Source organism: Alligator sinensis, unplaced genomic scaffold, assembly GCF_000455745.1.
Source record: "Alligator sinensis unplaced genomic scaffold, ASM45574v1 scaffold360_3, whole genome shotgun sequence".
Classification (NCBI taxonomy): domain Eukaryota; kingdom Metazoa; phylum Chordata; order Crocodylia; family Alligatoridae; genus Alligator; species Alligator sinensis.
This window is the reverse complement of record NW_005841977.1, coordinates 252,199-268,669: the sequence shown is the minus strand read 5'-3', so window position 1 is coordinate 268,669 and position 16,471 is coordinate 252,199. Positions and strand designations below refer to the sequence as shown.

The 16,471-nt window shown below is 43.7% G+C and overlaps 1 protein-coding gene across 1 annotated transcript in view; it reads left to right on the top strand.

Annotated features, from left to right (window-relative positions):
• Nucleotides 1–16,471, top strand: part of ERGIC1 (endoplasmic reticulum-golgi intermediate compartment 1) — a 92,102-nt gene that overhangs the window by 23,737 nt on the left and 51,894 nt on the right. Inside the window, exon 2 of the mRNA XM_006021059.3 lies at nucleotides 12,524–12,585. Within this exon, the coding sequence (XP_006021121.1) occupies nucleotides 12,524–12,585 (62 nt within the window). The remainder of the gene's footprint in view (nucleotides 1–12,523; nucleotides 12,586–16,471) is intronic.

Below are 16,471 nucleotides of genomic sequence, written 5' to 3'. Positions count from 1 at the left end.
AGTTCCCTCTTGATTGTGGATATGTCATTGTATAGCACATTTTCATTTCTCCCATCCGTTGTGCATGCTTTGCTATTTAAGCTCTGGCTGACTTTTGCTGGAAAGACTCAGTGTGATGATTGTAGCATTTTATTTTCTCTTTAAAACAAAACAAAAAAAAAGGAAGCAAGCAAGAAAGAGGCAAAAAACAGCCTCTGTGTGTTTGACTGTTTGTGGCTACTGTCCTACCTTCCCTTCTTTTCCTCCCCCTTGCCTCCTCCAAATGCTGCCTTCTTCACAGCACTGATTTGTCCTCTTCTTAAGATTAGCAAACTTTGTTAAGATGGGATGTAAAAAGGAAAGTGATTGTTTCTGAATTCAGAAGTTCTTTGAGACCGTTCAAAATACCAGCCTCACCATTTGGCATTTACATTCTTTTCTTCCATGTCTCAGCAACTCTTAAGGACCACTTTTTCTCCCAGAAAAACTCATGTCTCAGCACCATAGTTTGGATGGAGGACCCATTTCTCTGCCCAGAATAAGTAGGTAGCTCTTTTTACCATGGACTTCAAGAGTGCAATGTGCATTTTTTGATATACACTTACAGTGAAGCTCTGTCTTGTCAATACAGAAACATGCAGCCTATTTAAATTGAGACTGCCCCCAATAATTTTTATGTTGAAATATTCCCACACAAGTGCTGATGAATTCATCATGCTGTAATGATTGTACTATCCATTTTCATACCACAGCTCAGTACAACCCTCCATTTTCTAATTTACTTGCATTGTCTGTAGCATTTCCATTTCAGTTCAGCCAGCATAATGTTTGGTTCATATTCTTTGAAGATAAATGTTGATGATATCATTTACAGCACTTGCAAGTCATGTGATCTGCAAACCAAAGTTACCTGCTATTGAAATTCAAAAACTGATTCAATAAGGTTTGCCTTCTGCTACCCCCCCTCTATTTAAAAAAAACCAAACAAAAAACCCCCCAAAAAACCTGATCCCAAGGTTTATTTTGAAGTTTGTTGCATATTTTTTTCATTCTCTGTTGGTTTGAAATTCAAGCGTGATTAAAACCATCAGGAATTGGTTACCTGCATATTTATTAATTTGGTTGCTATATTCAGTCTTAATTTATTTTCTGTAGTGTGGTACTCTTGACCAAAAGTATTTAGGTAGTTTATCTGTGAGAATGAATTTACAGATTAGGGGTTGTCCTGGATGGGGTAGTAAGGCTTGACCGATTTTCCAGGGGTACCATCAGGCTTTAAAAACCATAGTTCTGAAAAATAAACTTGCAAATAACATCTTTGTCATAATTTCTGATATTTAATTGCACTATGCAGTGTTCATTGAATCGGAAATTGGTAAATTGTTTTGTTTGTTGTGCAACGTGACTTTGGATGGGTCGAGGAAAAACAGCATTGATCAGCATTTAGAGTCTGAATCACATGTAAAGCAAAAAGCTGCTGCAGAGGCTGAAGGTCAAAGCAAGCAACAAGTGACTGTGTCCTCTGTCTTTAAAAGAACCACTGAAAGCAGTTTGACAGGAAGAGAGGCTGCATTTGTGCTAGTGGAGGCATTCACGGCCACCAACATTCCTCTGGAGAAAATTGATAACCCTAAATTAAGGGACTACTTGAGCAGACACGTGCCAAATGCTGGCAGTTTCCCATATGTGAACAAGCTTTGCCAAGATTATCTACCAGGACTAATTGTTTCTTCTCAGCCTCTTGAAGGCTCAGATCAAGCATAGTGGCTGCTTAACCTGGCAGGGGAAATACCATGCATCTTTATCCAAGAAGGCAGCTTTCCTGAACTGCACCCCAGGAGAACTGCTCTTTTGGTGTGGTTCAGTACCTGCCTTAAGCCCAATTTATAGAAATGGGAGTCTCCTCCCTTGCTTGCTCCAAGGGCCTTATGGCTAAGGGCAAGCACAACTCAGGGGGGCATCCAAATCCCAGGCCTCCGGGCTTGAGCCTACAAGTAAGATTTGGAAACATCTGAAGCCCCAGGTGTGGGTGGGAGATGTTTGCCAGTAGTAGGGCCACTTGTGGTTCTGGACTCTTGGATTTGGAGTTAGTTTTGGTTAATTTGGCCTCAGATAAAAATTAACAAAAAAAAGTTTCACCTGTTCAGTCTACAAAATCTGCAATCTCAATTGTAGCAGATGCCCAAGATAACTATGTTGTTCACATTTTGGGAGCTGGGCAAACTGTGCCCTGCCTATTTTTGAAACGGAGCCGGAGCATTTTGTGTCTATCAATTTTTCTACCATGGTACAAGTTGTAGTAAAGGCTGTTGTAAACTGTGGCTTAGAATTTAACAAGATCTCAGCATTTCTTTCCGATAATTCAGTGTATATGTCTAAAGCTTTTTCTGATGTGCTCCATGGATTGATGCCCAAGGAAGTTCATGTCACCTGCAGTGCATGCATCGCATCCATTCTTTAGTAAGTGACTTCTGGTGCACACATTTTCCTGATGTGGGTAGCCTGGTTTCCTCTCCTTTAAAATGTTCAAACATTGTCCAAGCCATAATCTTTGATACAGGGAGTCCATTGCCAAACAAAGTGAGGATCATGTGACCATGTTACTTCTACCAGAGCCGTTGCTTATACAGTGGAATCCGTGGTTTAACGCAGTTTGTTACTGTGGGAAGAATATGACGTATTATTAGCAATTTGTGAGGAGCTTGAAATTGCATGTGGTGCACAATGCATGATTAAACAACATGATCTCTTAAGACAGGGTGACATTGAAGATCAAGTGAAGTTTGTGGCTGAAAATGCAATCCTGTTCATGAAGCTTCTAACCTGGTTTGAAAGTCAGCAGGCTTTGATTCACCGAGCATACAAGCTAATGGATTTGATAAGTTGGGTCAAAGACATGGCATCACAACAACTTCCAATCTGAAAACCAGTGGGGACAAGAGTTGTTCCAGGCAATGGCTGTGAAGTTAAATCAGTACTACAGGTACAGACAGTCACTACCACCGTGGTTTAAACAACCAGCTGCCGCCTCCTTTTTTTTTTTTTAGTATTGTTTGCATTTTTTACCCCAGTCAGGTGCCTTTTCTGAGTTTAGACTCTTAGCTACTGGGTGGCAGAAAGAGCATGTCAAGGAATGTGCTGCTTACATGAACTTTGTCAAAGAGTGCCAGATGCCTGTGACTGACTATTGGGAGTCTGCTTCTGATTGGTTTCCACATCAGTACAACTTGGCAAAGCGCTGCCTTACCATTCCAACCAAGTCAGTGGATGCAAACATGCGATCTCAGTGTATGGGCAAGTGTTCACACTGCAGAGACAGGATGTCAGCTGCAACTGCCGGTAGATGCTGCATGCTAGCATTTAACATCTAATATGAATTGTTTCTATCAAGATTAGCATTATTTAGTTTTACTAAACTTTTTGTAGGCTACTAATAATGAATTATGATTATATTAGGTACAATTCATATTGTATATACATTTTTATTCATAATATTTAAATTTAAATATAATACTTAGATTTATAATAATGCAGTAATTTATTTGATTTTTTTCCTCAGACTTTGCTATTTAATTATGCTACAGTTTTTGCCTTTCAGCCAAACAGCAGCAAGGGGTGGGGCTGCTGGGGCCCCTTGGCTAATCAGTGGCAAGGTGGGGAGCGGGGGGGCGCTCTGTGAAAAGACTGCAAAATCAGCTCCGTACACTGTGAGCAGCTTGCAAAAATCCCTTTGTCTTGCCAGTTTAGTTAAATCCCTACCTATGATTCTTTCAACACCCATGTTCTTTTGTGTTGGCACAGACCCTTGTTCAGTGCAGGTAGCGTGACTTATGCTTCATTGACTTCCCATGAGTGGCATGTCAGCCCTGATATCAATTTTTTGTTCATTAAATGACACCAGAATAGTAGCTGGTTCCAAAGAAATGAGGAAGGCTCTTATAGCATGGGGAGTGAGGGAAGATGCCTTGCTCTGACCATGTCTCCTCGGTTACCTCCTTTCTTAGTATGGGCTGTGCTAATGCAAGACCAACCACCCAGAGGCCAACGTGCTTCAGAAATGGGTTGGGAGAGGGGAAAGCTGCTGTTTCTATATATAACGATTCTTGGGAAAATATATTTTGTCAGAAGAGCGCAAAAAAACTCAACTCCACTGTGAGCCTTACGGTCAGATCTCTGAGTCATACCACGTAGGAGTGGGAGGGAGGGTAAATCATCTCTTTGCAGATGTCACTGTTGTTGCTGACTCTGGCAGTATTTTGGTGGTGCCTTAATTCTCTTCTGGGGCTGAGTACTGCAGTTTGCTTGGCTCCTCAGATAATTTTGTTGGATCTAATCTAAAACAAAATCCTGAAGAGACGGTGCACCCCTCTCACTCTTTACAATCCAAGCTAAACAAGCATAGATTTTGCCAGGATATGTGTGTAAATCTGGCTCGTGTCATGACATCAATTTTTTACCTGCAACTTTGCTGAAAGGAGGTGATTTAACAAATTTTGTATCTTTTCATAGTGATTCCCTAAAACATGGATACATGATTGAAACGGGTCCGAGAACTAGCTGTTGTGCTGTGCTGTGTTGAGTTATGCTCTGAAAGGCTGGTTTGGGTAGCACGCTTAGCATCTTTGTTCTGGAGGCAGCCTTCTCTTCTTCCCACATACTCCTCTATGGGGTCTGAAGGCATGTTGCTGTAGGCACTGACAAGAGTAGCTCCTGTATCTTACCTCTTCAGGCACCTGTCCAGACATAGGGAGTGGATAGCCTGGGAGAGCCTCTGCCACTCCATCTTTAGCCTTGCCCAGAAGGCATTGCTCCTCCTCGTGCCCCTGAAATGAGCTCTTCCAGATACCAACTGTCAGTTTACCAGTGTTAAGCCACTAGTCAGCTAACGTTAGGCCCCAGATTATTTTCCTTTGCTGCCACCTCGTTTTCTTAGCCCTGTACTTTTTGCTTGTGAAGATGATCATGGTATCTTAGAGGTATATTTCTGCTGTATATTGTGATGCTCTCAAGGTAGAAGTTATGCTACCTCAGAACTATGTCCACTAAGAGTTAAGTTGCCAGTTTCCTTATTTGTACCTTATTCTTAAAATTGGAATTTAAAATTAAGAGGTCCCCACTCTGTACCTCCTGGTATAGCGGGTAAGGCACCATGCACCAGCCAAACATGGTAGACTGCAAACCTCCACATTTAAACAGTGACCTGCCTGTTACAAGCTCATCCTTCTGATCAGTGAATACTCAGTGTTGGCTTATGCTGTCTAAGTAGGTGTTCACTGTGTAAATTGTTCTCCTCAAGAACCTGGAAGTCTTAGGGTGCACAGTTGAAATTGCATCTGTTCACGCTAGCAGCATGCTGCTTTAAATCCAGACGTCTTCAAAGAAGGATCAAAAAAGTCTTCATCAGCAAGTGCTCCCTTAGGCACCTGCCACATCCCTGGAGAAAGACAGGGAAGAAGCTGCCATCAAAAGTGTCACTGGCTGCAGTGCTAGTTGTCTATGCCTTGGCACTGACAATAGTGGCTGAAGTTCTAGCTCTCCAGTAACATTGGGCTTGGAGTCGCACTAGTTTCCTAGTGTAGCAAAAGGGTGAGGCTGAAAGTCAAAGCCAACTAGTGCCCAAGCACAACTCCAAGTATCTTGTCAGGAGAAGCAGCTTTTGCACCTCTGAGATCAAGGCATCAAAGTCTGACACTTAAACAGGGACAACACATGGCACAGACAAAAAGCATAGATGCCAGTGATCATGCCAGTTATGGGCTCAAGGTATGTCCTTATAGACTTGTCAGTTTCACCAGGGACATCCTCAGTGGCGAAGTGGCATTCAGTATTGGGATCCAAGCTGAGACACTAGAGCAGTGCATCTCAACCTTTGTTATACCAGGACCCATTTGTAAACATCAATGGCTAGTCCCAGCTCGGTGCCCCTCATTCCTGATCTGCTGTCCCCAGGCTGGCAGGCGGCGGGGGGAGGGGACAAGCAGCCCCTTGCAGGTTGGAACTTTGTCAGGCTGCAAGGGAAAAGCCACGGTTTCCCACGTTTTTGGTTAAAGGAGAATCCATTTTTAAAGTTTGTTCATGAACCTTCATATATTCTTGCTACTTTTGGGTTGCAACCCACGGGTTGAGAAGCGCTGCTCTAGAGCAGTACTGTTGAGTTTCTATTAATGCCAAATTACACCTTCACTTCAGCATTGCCTCCCCTCTATCGCATGGTGTGATATTTAGGTTCTCTATCATATTACCTAGAAACTCAGGGACCTTGAAATAGTCACTTTGGGCGCAGGGGGGCTGTTATCACATGAAGAAACCAATTCATGCAAAGGAAATCTTGTGAGCCCTTAAATATTTTGGCTTAATTGGCCTCTGCAACAGTTGTTGTCCCCATCATTGAGCATGGAGTCAGCTTAGGGGCTCTGGCAAGGCATAGCAACAACTCAGTCAACATGTAAATAGGTGGAGAAATGCTATTTGTACCTCTGGAAGGTTTCAGACTGCCTTACGTGCACTCACACGCTGAAACTTATGTGGTTGCAACAATATGGGAAAAATTGAATCTGCAAATTGCAGGTCCAAGGACAAGAAACTCTAAAAGCCAGATGTATGGTTTACTTTCTTGCTTCAGTGCAGCTCCCGCAAAAAAACTACCAAGCCATGTTTGCCAAATGCAATTTCCTAACGTGGGAGACGGTGACTCCTTTCCTTTCAGCAATGCCAGAGAATAATAGGAAGGAACTGGGGTGGATTATTGGAGAACGCCAAATTGTTATAGACAGCTCGACACACAGCCATTTCCAGCACAGCTGCAAGGATTGTAGCCAGGGCTGTGACCTTGAGATAAGGTTTTTGGGCCTTCTTCAGTATTCTAGACTCCAAAACATCATGTAGGACTCCTGGTCTGAGGGGGCAAAGCTCTTCAGCAAAAGAATGATGTAAATGCTCTAATCCCAGAAGGACTGGAAATATATTCACCAACCACTGACAGAAAGCCCTACAAAATCAGCCCCAGGAGAAGCAGTAAGTTTATCCGTATTCTCAGGGCAATGCTATAGATCCACTTGAAAAAGATCATAGTACTCGAGTAGATGTCCTGTGCCTGCCTGTCACTCTTTTCCCACACACCCCATCAACTGGTCTCTGGTTTTAATGGGAAAGTTGGGAGCCATTCCATTTTAGAGCCACTTAAGAGCTAGCTGCTGTCTTCCTCAGCCAACTTGCTCTGCTTGCATTGGGTTTGGTCTGATATCAGCTCAGGTAGACGTGTTGGGCCCATAACTCCTCACAGTGATCTCATTCAGACTCAAAGGTGCTATACCTGACTGCATTGCATGAGTGATTAAATACCATGGATAAAGTGTTTGAGGTCCAGGAAACCTGAAGTTTATTCCTAAAGTAGTTTTAGATTTTTATCTAAACCTGTCAGTCATTGTAGCTGTTATCCTCCCAAAACTACTCTCCATGTAGAAAAAAAATGCACATGCTTGATGTATCCAGGACTTTGCTTTGAAACCAAACTGTTCAGATTCACCAGAGTCAGGAGTTCTAACGATCAAGCCCTCTCTCCCATATGAATATTAAATAGGCTACCACCACGTATCTCTCTGCGTTAGTATTTGGCTGATGGGTCTGCCTCTCTGAGTATCATGCTTCAGTGCAACACAGGTAACATCATCCTCCTGTTTCAGGAATGTGTCTGTATCTGAAATCTGTAAGGTGACATCTGTAATGCTATGCATAAATTCTCCTTTGTGCTAGGAGAGCAGAGGCATAAACATTCTTTTGAATGACCCATGCTGCAGGAAGGTTGAAGTTTATTGGCATTTTTACTGCAGGTGCATTCAGGCATCTCTGACCTGAAGGCATTTATTAGAAAAACCTGTTCCCCTTTCTGGTGTGTGCAGCCCAGAAACCTCCTCCCGTATTTTGTTACAGATCTGCAATTCTCATTCTTCTAATCCTCATTCTTCTCTTACTCATAGCACGGTGATGGTGTTACATGGCCTGAGGCTCCCTGTTAAAGTGCACATGATCCATGGTAGGAGTGATGCCCCATAAACTCTATGTAGCAAAGGGGGGCCAGGCAGGTAGGTGGGTTATAGCTAACTGTTAGACCATGAACAAAGGAACTCTTGAGTTAAACTTCAGAGTTGTAATTTCCAGCTCTGCTGGAAGCTTTGTAGCTTTGCTCGAGTCTCTGAAGTGGAGCTTCCGTGTCACGTTATGAAAACTCTGGGCAGCTTTTTGGAGGTGGTGTGAGGCTTTGTTAATTAGTATTAGACCCAATTAGCAAAGCTGCCCTTAGGGCTCCATCCTTTCTACTGGGATTTCACTTTCGCCTCCCAAATCTATCTTTCACTTCCTCAGGAATCCTATGCAACTCACTTTGCTTCAAATTTAGAATAATTTCTCTTTTCCAGCCCTCTTCTCTCTTGTCACTGTCAGCACTGTCATTCCCCATTAAGTTCACAGCCATTATGTCCTGCTGGGCTCTCCACTTTCTCCTGTCATCAAAGCCCTTTTCAAATCCTGCTGCTTTTATAAGAACACAATAATCACTATATTGGATCAGACTAGTGATATCCTGAGTTGGTACTTCTGCCTTCAATAATGGCTGAAGCTAGATGCTTGATGGAAACTTGTAAAGAAACTGAGCAATTCCATCTATGGCTTGGGAAGCTTCTTCCTACACCCTGTACATAGTTGGATTATAACACCCCCATATCCCCATTGCTATGGAGAATCTCAGTCCCTTTCAGCTTCTCTTATGTGGATGAAGGCTTTCACAGATAAATTTGACTTAGGTTTGCATACAGGTGTCCAATAATTCTTTTTAATTCTGCCAGTCTCTTGGCCTCGGTGTTGGTGTATGTGAGTTTCCCCTGGCTAATTATGAGTTTCATGGCCTTGATCCTCTTGGGTTGCTGCTTTTGCTCTGGATTACTGCAGCATGCTTAAGTGGCCTGTTTTGTTTTCTCTTTTTGTCGGATGTTGGCACTTAAGAGTTGAAACTTCCGTTCCCTCCTAAGGTGTCCATTACCTTCTCTCTGTCGCCCAGCTGTCCTCCTGTCCTCCTGTGTTTTTTCTCCACTCTGTGTTGCCTCGTATGCACTCCCTCTCCTCCATCTAAGAGCTTGCCTGTTCCAAGAACCATTCCTGTTATTGCTTTATGCAGTCCATTTAGTTTGTTCTGTACGGTACTCATATGTGGTTTTAGGCTGTAAGCTCATCAGTCTGGCACACTGCGTTGCATGCTTCACCTCTTGTACCATGTTAGGTAAACACATTGTACTGGAATATTAACAGATGATTATGAAGTGCTCTGGGAGTCTCATGTGACATGCTCTGTAGAAGAGTTGGGATTGAAGAGAAAGGCCTGAGGTCTGCAGTATGGATTAAGGCCTAAAATATTAAAAGTTCGGGACTATTCAGATTCAGAGGTTTGGCTTAGATCACTGGTCCTGGAGAGGCTGGAGCAGGTGCTGTATGCACAGGGCCAGTCCAGCACACACTGCTTGTGGACTGTGGATCAGCTCTGTACCCAGGGGCAACATCGTGGGCTGGATGATGGGGCTCTGCAGGCCATATCTTTAACACACAACCTGGCTTAGATGTGTCTCTACTTGTTGATGAAATTAAAAGGAATAACTGTCTCCCACACAAAAATCTAGTCCCTCCATTTGTTTTCTTCTCCACTCACCTTCCCCATCCCTTCTAAGTGATTGCAGGTTATAGGTCAGTTGGTTTGGGGGGTTTTGTCCCGTCAGCTTTGACACAATTCCTCTTTGGTTTGCTTCCTTATATACATCTGAAAATATGTTTTTAGAGATGCCTGGTGGAAGTACAAAGTGGCTTTTCTGAGCCAGGGTAATTGAAATGAGAGCCTCTGAGAAGAGAGGACCCTGATGTGAAAGAGAGGACTCAGCTTTGGTATGAGTTACTTTAATAAAAAAAAATAAATAAAAAAGACTATATATTCTGTATTTATTTTATGAATGGGTCATAATTTTTAAAATCAGTGAATATTCCTCTAAGAATGCGCTTCCTTTTATAGTATCCCCAAGTGGTGTTTTTCTTGAATTCGGCTTAGAGCCTTTTCCTATTTCTAATTGTTTAGTAACACCCTGAGTGCTTGATTTGTCTCCCTATCCCTTGGCTTTCTTGCCTCGTCGGTGCATTATTATGATTTCAGTGAGACGACGCCAGTGTTGAGTGTTTAATGGGCTGTGTGCAGGAAGTTCAGCTATTTCCTCTGGCTGTGAGACTGTGATGTCATCAGCTGCTCTGGGTTGTCTTATCATCCGCTGCTGCTGTTGCTTTGGTGTATGTGAAAAGAATGTAAACAGTACTCTCCAGATGTTCTCTGGGAGGCTGCAGACCCATAAATGGGATGTTTGGTTCAGGAATATTAGTAATATGTTTAGGCGGTGGCAATGAATAGCGGCATAAAAATGTATAGCTCTGTAAGCATCTCGGGCAGCATACCCTGTCAGTTATATCATGTATGAGAAAAAGTTGCATATAGTTGGCAAGTGTGACAGTTTCCTCTGTCTACTTATATGGTACCCTCGAAGTAGTATCTGAACACTTCAGACATTAATAAGTACCTTGGAAAGCAGTGGTCTCCCCATTTCACAGTTAGGCCCAAATCTCTTTTGCATCATATTCAGGAGCTGAACCTAGGCACTTGGAGTCCCAGCTCCTAAAATACCATTGTTTATTTATGGCATTATCCCATTTCTTTCCAGGTTACCTCCACTCAGCTTCAACTCCTGAAAAGCGAATAGAGGATTAAATTTTTAAAAGCAGTAGCCTGGTGTCTCCCCTGACTTAAAAATACAGGTTATAGTGGCCAGCTGGGAGCTGAGGAGGTGTTTTATTTCACTGCTGCTCAGGATGAAGTTGGGAACTCATGGATCCTGAACTGGAAAAAGCATCAAATCTAATTTACTGATAGCACATCCAAAAAAAATAGTCTATTTGTGGTGAGAGGGATGGGGGGAAATTGGTTGCTTGCCACTTTAGGGTGTGTGTGTCTTTTTAATGGACTAATTAATTTTTATTCGGCGTTGGAAAAACTGATGTCAGAGCTGCATTGTGGCAGGGCAATGTAGAGTGCAAGGTGATATGCATTGTGGCAGGGCAATGTAGAGTGCAAGGGGCTGGGAAATAATATAGCTAAGATCATAAGGCCAGTGAAAGTTTAACCATGGGGAGTTTAAAATAGCAAAGCTGAGCCATGCCTATATTAAAAGACATGACTGAATTGAAATAACAGTCTAATATTAAACTGCTTTTCATTCTTTGTGGGAGGCAACAGAGAGCTTGGCTAGCTCTGTCCCCGTATCCAGTGTCCCAGGCTAGGCTTCATAAAAAATACGTTAATTTTTTTCCACTGGTGTTTTTAGCTTGTATCCAACACACCATAGATTTGCTGACAGCAGGTCTCTTGCATCTCATTGCAACATGTAAACTTAGTATAATTGCACTGACTGTTCATCTTTGAGTTTTGTGGCAACTAACACCAGAGTTTCCTGGAGCTTTCACCATACTTCTGTGAATCAAAGTTGCCTTGCTGCCATGTCACCATTTTTTGGTTTTAATTATGGTATTTCAGCAAGTGTAGGGTTTGAATAGTGTGTTTCTTCCATCCAAACCAGCTCAGGGAAGCATGTGAAAGGGGTCTTTCCTGTGTTCCATCGTAGCAGGCCAATTTAAGCAGGTCTCCTTTCTGCTTTTTCCTTGTTGGGGAGCTACAGGATTGAACAAGTTTTGCCTTTTATTTGCATATTCCCGTAAGACCTAACTGTTCCTAAGCATCTCAGTTTTGCTGCTGGGGTGCTTACTTTCTAAAAACATGTTTTGTGGATTCTGTCACAAAAGCCAAAAGACTGAATACAAGTGGGTGAGTATGTTAGACCATTAACCTCTAGGGATCAGAGTTTTGAAACCTGTGTCCCTGAGTAAAAACAGGCAAGCAGGCAGTGGTCTCCTAGTCCCTAGGGTAGGCTTGCTTATGTCTCAAACCTGCAGTTCCATGGCACTGTTAGTTTTAAATAGTTCATCCCTGTCCACAGCAGGTACTACAAATAGAGGTGCACTGGTAGGATTTCTGTGTGCAGAACTTGCCTGGTCTCTGCTGGCCCAAGTCCTTGCATTCGTGAGTCGTTATTCAGACAGAAAGTTTTAAGAAGGAAAAAGCTACTTTTCCTGTGGTAATCCTTGAGTGCAAGTTTGTCTGTAAACCTGTCCAACATAATCTCTCTCTCTTCCCAGCACTAACCAGCTAGCTGGAGTGCTCAGACCCATGAGAACAAGGCATGGGAGGTGAAGGGAAGAGCTTGTGAAGGTGCAGCCAAAAAGCAGCTCAGTTACATAACTGTACAAAGGAAAAGGGCTTTTTTTCCCCCCCTTTCACGTCCTTCTGCAAAATGAAAAATGTTGTTGGAAGCCTGAATGGAAATTTTTTCAGCATTATCCAGCCCTGCAGGGACACATAATGTATTGACATATTCCACCTGTTTTATGGCTGCTGCTTTTCCTCTTTCAGGTTTGACATCTACAGGAAGGTGCCAAAAGACCTTACGCAGCCAACCTACACAGGAGCTATTAGTAAGTACCAGCCCTCAGTGCTGTCCTTGCATACTCCAGTCTAAAATTAGGGGTCCTCCTGGCCTCTGTCTCTGAAAGGCTTGTTATTTTAAGGCATATGAAACACAAGCGAAGGCATCCCATGTAGCTGAGAGAACTTGCTGTGTCCAGTCTGTGTGAGCGTACCAAACCGCTGGGTAACCCATGGTTTTAACATAAAATGGTGGTGATGTTTTGTTAAAAGAGGGAGGGAGTTCTTGAGAGCAGGATCTAAACTTCCCGACAGTTACTTCGTAAATGCATTGAAATAGGTGGGGGTGCAGGGTGCTTCTTGTTATCTCCTTCCCTTAAACGAGGTGTGAGTGCCTGCTCTGAATAGACCCCATAAGCCTTGCTATGTTTTACTTTATTTTCTGATCATATTAGATGCTCCCTACCTGAAGCTGACAGGGAACTGGAGTAAACATAGTTGCAGCCTATGAAGGGTGGGGGCAGGGGGGAATTCTGCCCAGAAGGATTTTCTGATTAGGTTGTTTGAGGACCCATCCCACCATGAGGCACTTGGGAACATAGTGGAGACGCTAGGCAGGAGTGAAGAAGCCTCTGGTGGCAGTTGAGGGACCTGGGACAGTGAGGTAGGAGTGAAGAAGAGTTTCTCTCATGTCAGGGATGGGGTTAGTAGGGAGAGGCAATATATTTGATGCTATTCTCCTTTGTTTTTATTTTTCACCTTGTTAGAAATGTCCTACAACAAGGGTGTCCAACCTGCAGCACAGGTGCCACAAGTGGCATAGGCTGGCTCTGTGGGTGGCATGTGTCAGACTGGGAAGGGGAAAGGCAGCCCTGCAGCAGGTAGGGCAGAACACAGAGCAGCAGTGATTGGCCAGGGAACACAAGGCAGCGAGGAGAAAGTGGGGCAGTAGATGAGGTAGGGAGCACAGGCTGGGAGGAGAAAGCAGAGTAGCAGATCAGGCATGGGAAGGGGATTGGAATGACATTCAGAGAGCGTTTGGGACCAACTTGTATCATGCCTGCCAAAAAGGTTGGCCCCCACTGGCCTACAGCAGTCCACTCCCACTCAGTGTCTCTATGCATAGTTTTTGACTGATGTAAATTTCTTGCCTTGGGCCTCTCTCCCTTCCTTCCTCCTTCTGTGACTGTAGTCTGCTGGCTGAGTAATGCAATTTCACACCATCGTTACCTGTGAGTGTGCTGCGTAGAGTGGTAAATACAGATCAAGCTGATCCTGCCAAGTCTGTAATTAGATGCCTAATGCAGCTTTCCTGTTCCTTTCCACACTGACTTCCTTTGATCATATAGCTGTGCCCCATTCACTCAGCCTCTTAGATTGGGTCTGCAGTCCTGTATGTCACTGCTGACGTGGGTGATGTCACTTCCCTTGGTGGCAACAGGTGCTGAATGGAACTGAGTTAGTAATAGTGAATCAGTAGGATCCAAAGCAGAGGCCTTTTGTGATCTGAAAGAACTCCTGATCAAAGATGGGTTGAGATGCTATACCCAGCATTTGTCATCAGAGTCCATATACCTCTGCTCTCCTGACCACTCAATGAATCCTGTTTTGACTCCCCTTTAGTCACGCTGAAGCTGCTAAGACTACTCAGGATGTGGTAGAACAGTACCTTGCATAGATATGGAGACTAAATGAACCTGTCTACTGGAAACATGGACATAGAGAATAAGTTAACTTGTGTATCAGCTCAGTGGCAACTTAAGATTTATTATTTTCAAGGGAGTCTTTGAACTTGTTGAGGGCCCCAGCACTTCTTTTCGGGGAGAAAAAAATCCCCCACAGTATGTTCACTGTCTCTTGGAGTTCATCCTGTAATGAAATTACCCTTATCTCTAGAAGAACTTTGAAAATCTGCTTTTGCAGCTGGACTAATATACCCCTCTCGAGTCTCATGACCAGAGGAGTAACTTTGTCATGGAAAGTTGTGGAGACCATGAAGTTTGTATAAACAATTGACTGACTGACCCCTCCTGACAGCCTGTGCTTCCACCTTTCCCTTTTGCCCACACTGCTTTCCTGAGCAGTTCCTCTAGCTGTTGCTCCTTCCCACTGCCTTGGTGGCATGGAAGGGGATATGGCCTACTTTCCCACAGACATCCCATAAAAGTAGTTGGCACTTCTGCTGGTTCTGTACATGCAAATCTCTGAATGTAGTTTTCTCATTTCACTTGACCTGTAATTCAACCTAAGCAGTGCAGGAAGTCGTGAGCGAGGCAGGCCCATTGCTGTATGCAGGCAATAGTGTACCAGTTGGCTGTCTGTTTGGCCAGTAGGACCATGTCCTAAATATGTCATGGAATTTGGGTTGTAGTTATCTTACAGGATGAAGGAAGAAGCCTCACCCAGAAAAGACCCTCCAGGGTAGTAACATTGGTGAAATGGCTAGCTTACACGAGACTTCAAGAGAGGATTCATGGCACAGTTTTATAAGGGTTGGTAGCTGCTGATCACTCCCAAACAAGTACTTCCCCTGGTGCTGCAGATGCTTAGTCCGGTGCTGCTTCCGGAAGGTAACTTGCCTGCTGCGGAAGGCTTCCTGGAATAGGAATGGGGTCATCAGACAGACTTGCACTGTTGCTTTTGGGTTGCAGAAGGCTGTTTTGGAACGTTTGTGCATCAGTCTACCCATGCTGCCTGCATAAAGGAGTAGTAAGCCAGTCAAATGCCAGGGGACAGATGTGTTGGAAATGGGAAGTACCAAGGTCTATCATTGTTCTTATTATCAAAGGAAGCTAGCTAAGAGTTGCTAGCTCTTGACACATTCTAACACAGAGCTGTTCCAGAGTCAGCCTGTGAGTTTCTTTGGGGGTTTTCTACCTATTGGCCCTTCTCTGTGGACCAAAATGAAGGTCTTCCTTCAGGAAGTGCTGCAGGGGAAGCATTTTGGCATGCTCCTTGGATATACCTTTAAGTAAACAGTAACCAGCTTCTGCTGTCATGACCTTCTTGTACATGTTGTAGTATGGCCTGATCCTGCTTGCATTGAAGGACTTCACAACACTTGCACTAACTTCAGTGGGATTGGGGCTGGGCATATAGTGAGCTAATAGTCTGTGAATGCCACTTTTGTGGTGCTGTTTGTTAAAAGTTGCTTGTGTACCCCTAAGGAAAAGCAAGCGTCTAGGCTCCTGTAAAAAGCACCAGTGTCTTGTGCTTATCAGTGACTAGCTCAGCTGAATCTTCAGTTTTCCACACGTTGAAGGTTTTTTTCGGAGAAGCTGATCTACCTGCACCAAACTGGAGTCACCTAGAAGTGCTGTCCAGACTGGTTGGCTGCAATAAAGGAGGAGGAAGAAATATTATAAGCACCTTGTCAGGGGTGTCTGGTGCAGAGGGAGACTAGTTTCTTTGTGGTCTCTCACATAATTGCAGTAGTTGCTGTAGTACTGATGCCCCAGGAGTCCTTATTAAAACAGATATTCCCGCCCAGAAGCAGATAGAACACTTCTGTTTCTTCCCATCTACTTCCTTCTTTATTTAGTGCTCTCTGATTCTTGGCATACTAGAATCTCTGTAGAATAAGGACCTGGAATTGAGCGTAGGTCCTCCTTTAGCAAGATATGAGGATACAGAATACTGTGTCCCTTGTATCCTGAAAATAAGGAGGGGAGTCCCAGAGTAGGTGGAGGAATCTAATCTGAGTCCTGCAGGGTGGTACAGCAGTCTAGCCACTAGATACTTAAGGATTGGGAAACAGGTGAAGTGGTATAATCTGATCTATAGAGATTTGCAATTGCAAGGGATATGATGGGTACCACACATAACGATTTAAGGATGTGCAGCACGATCCCATTGGTAATAACCAATGTTTACTATAAATTCAGACTTTTGCGCAACTGGAGGTTCTGGCACAGTCCACTAAGATTTGATGGGGTG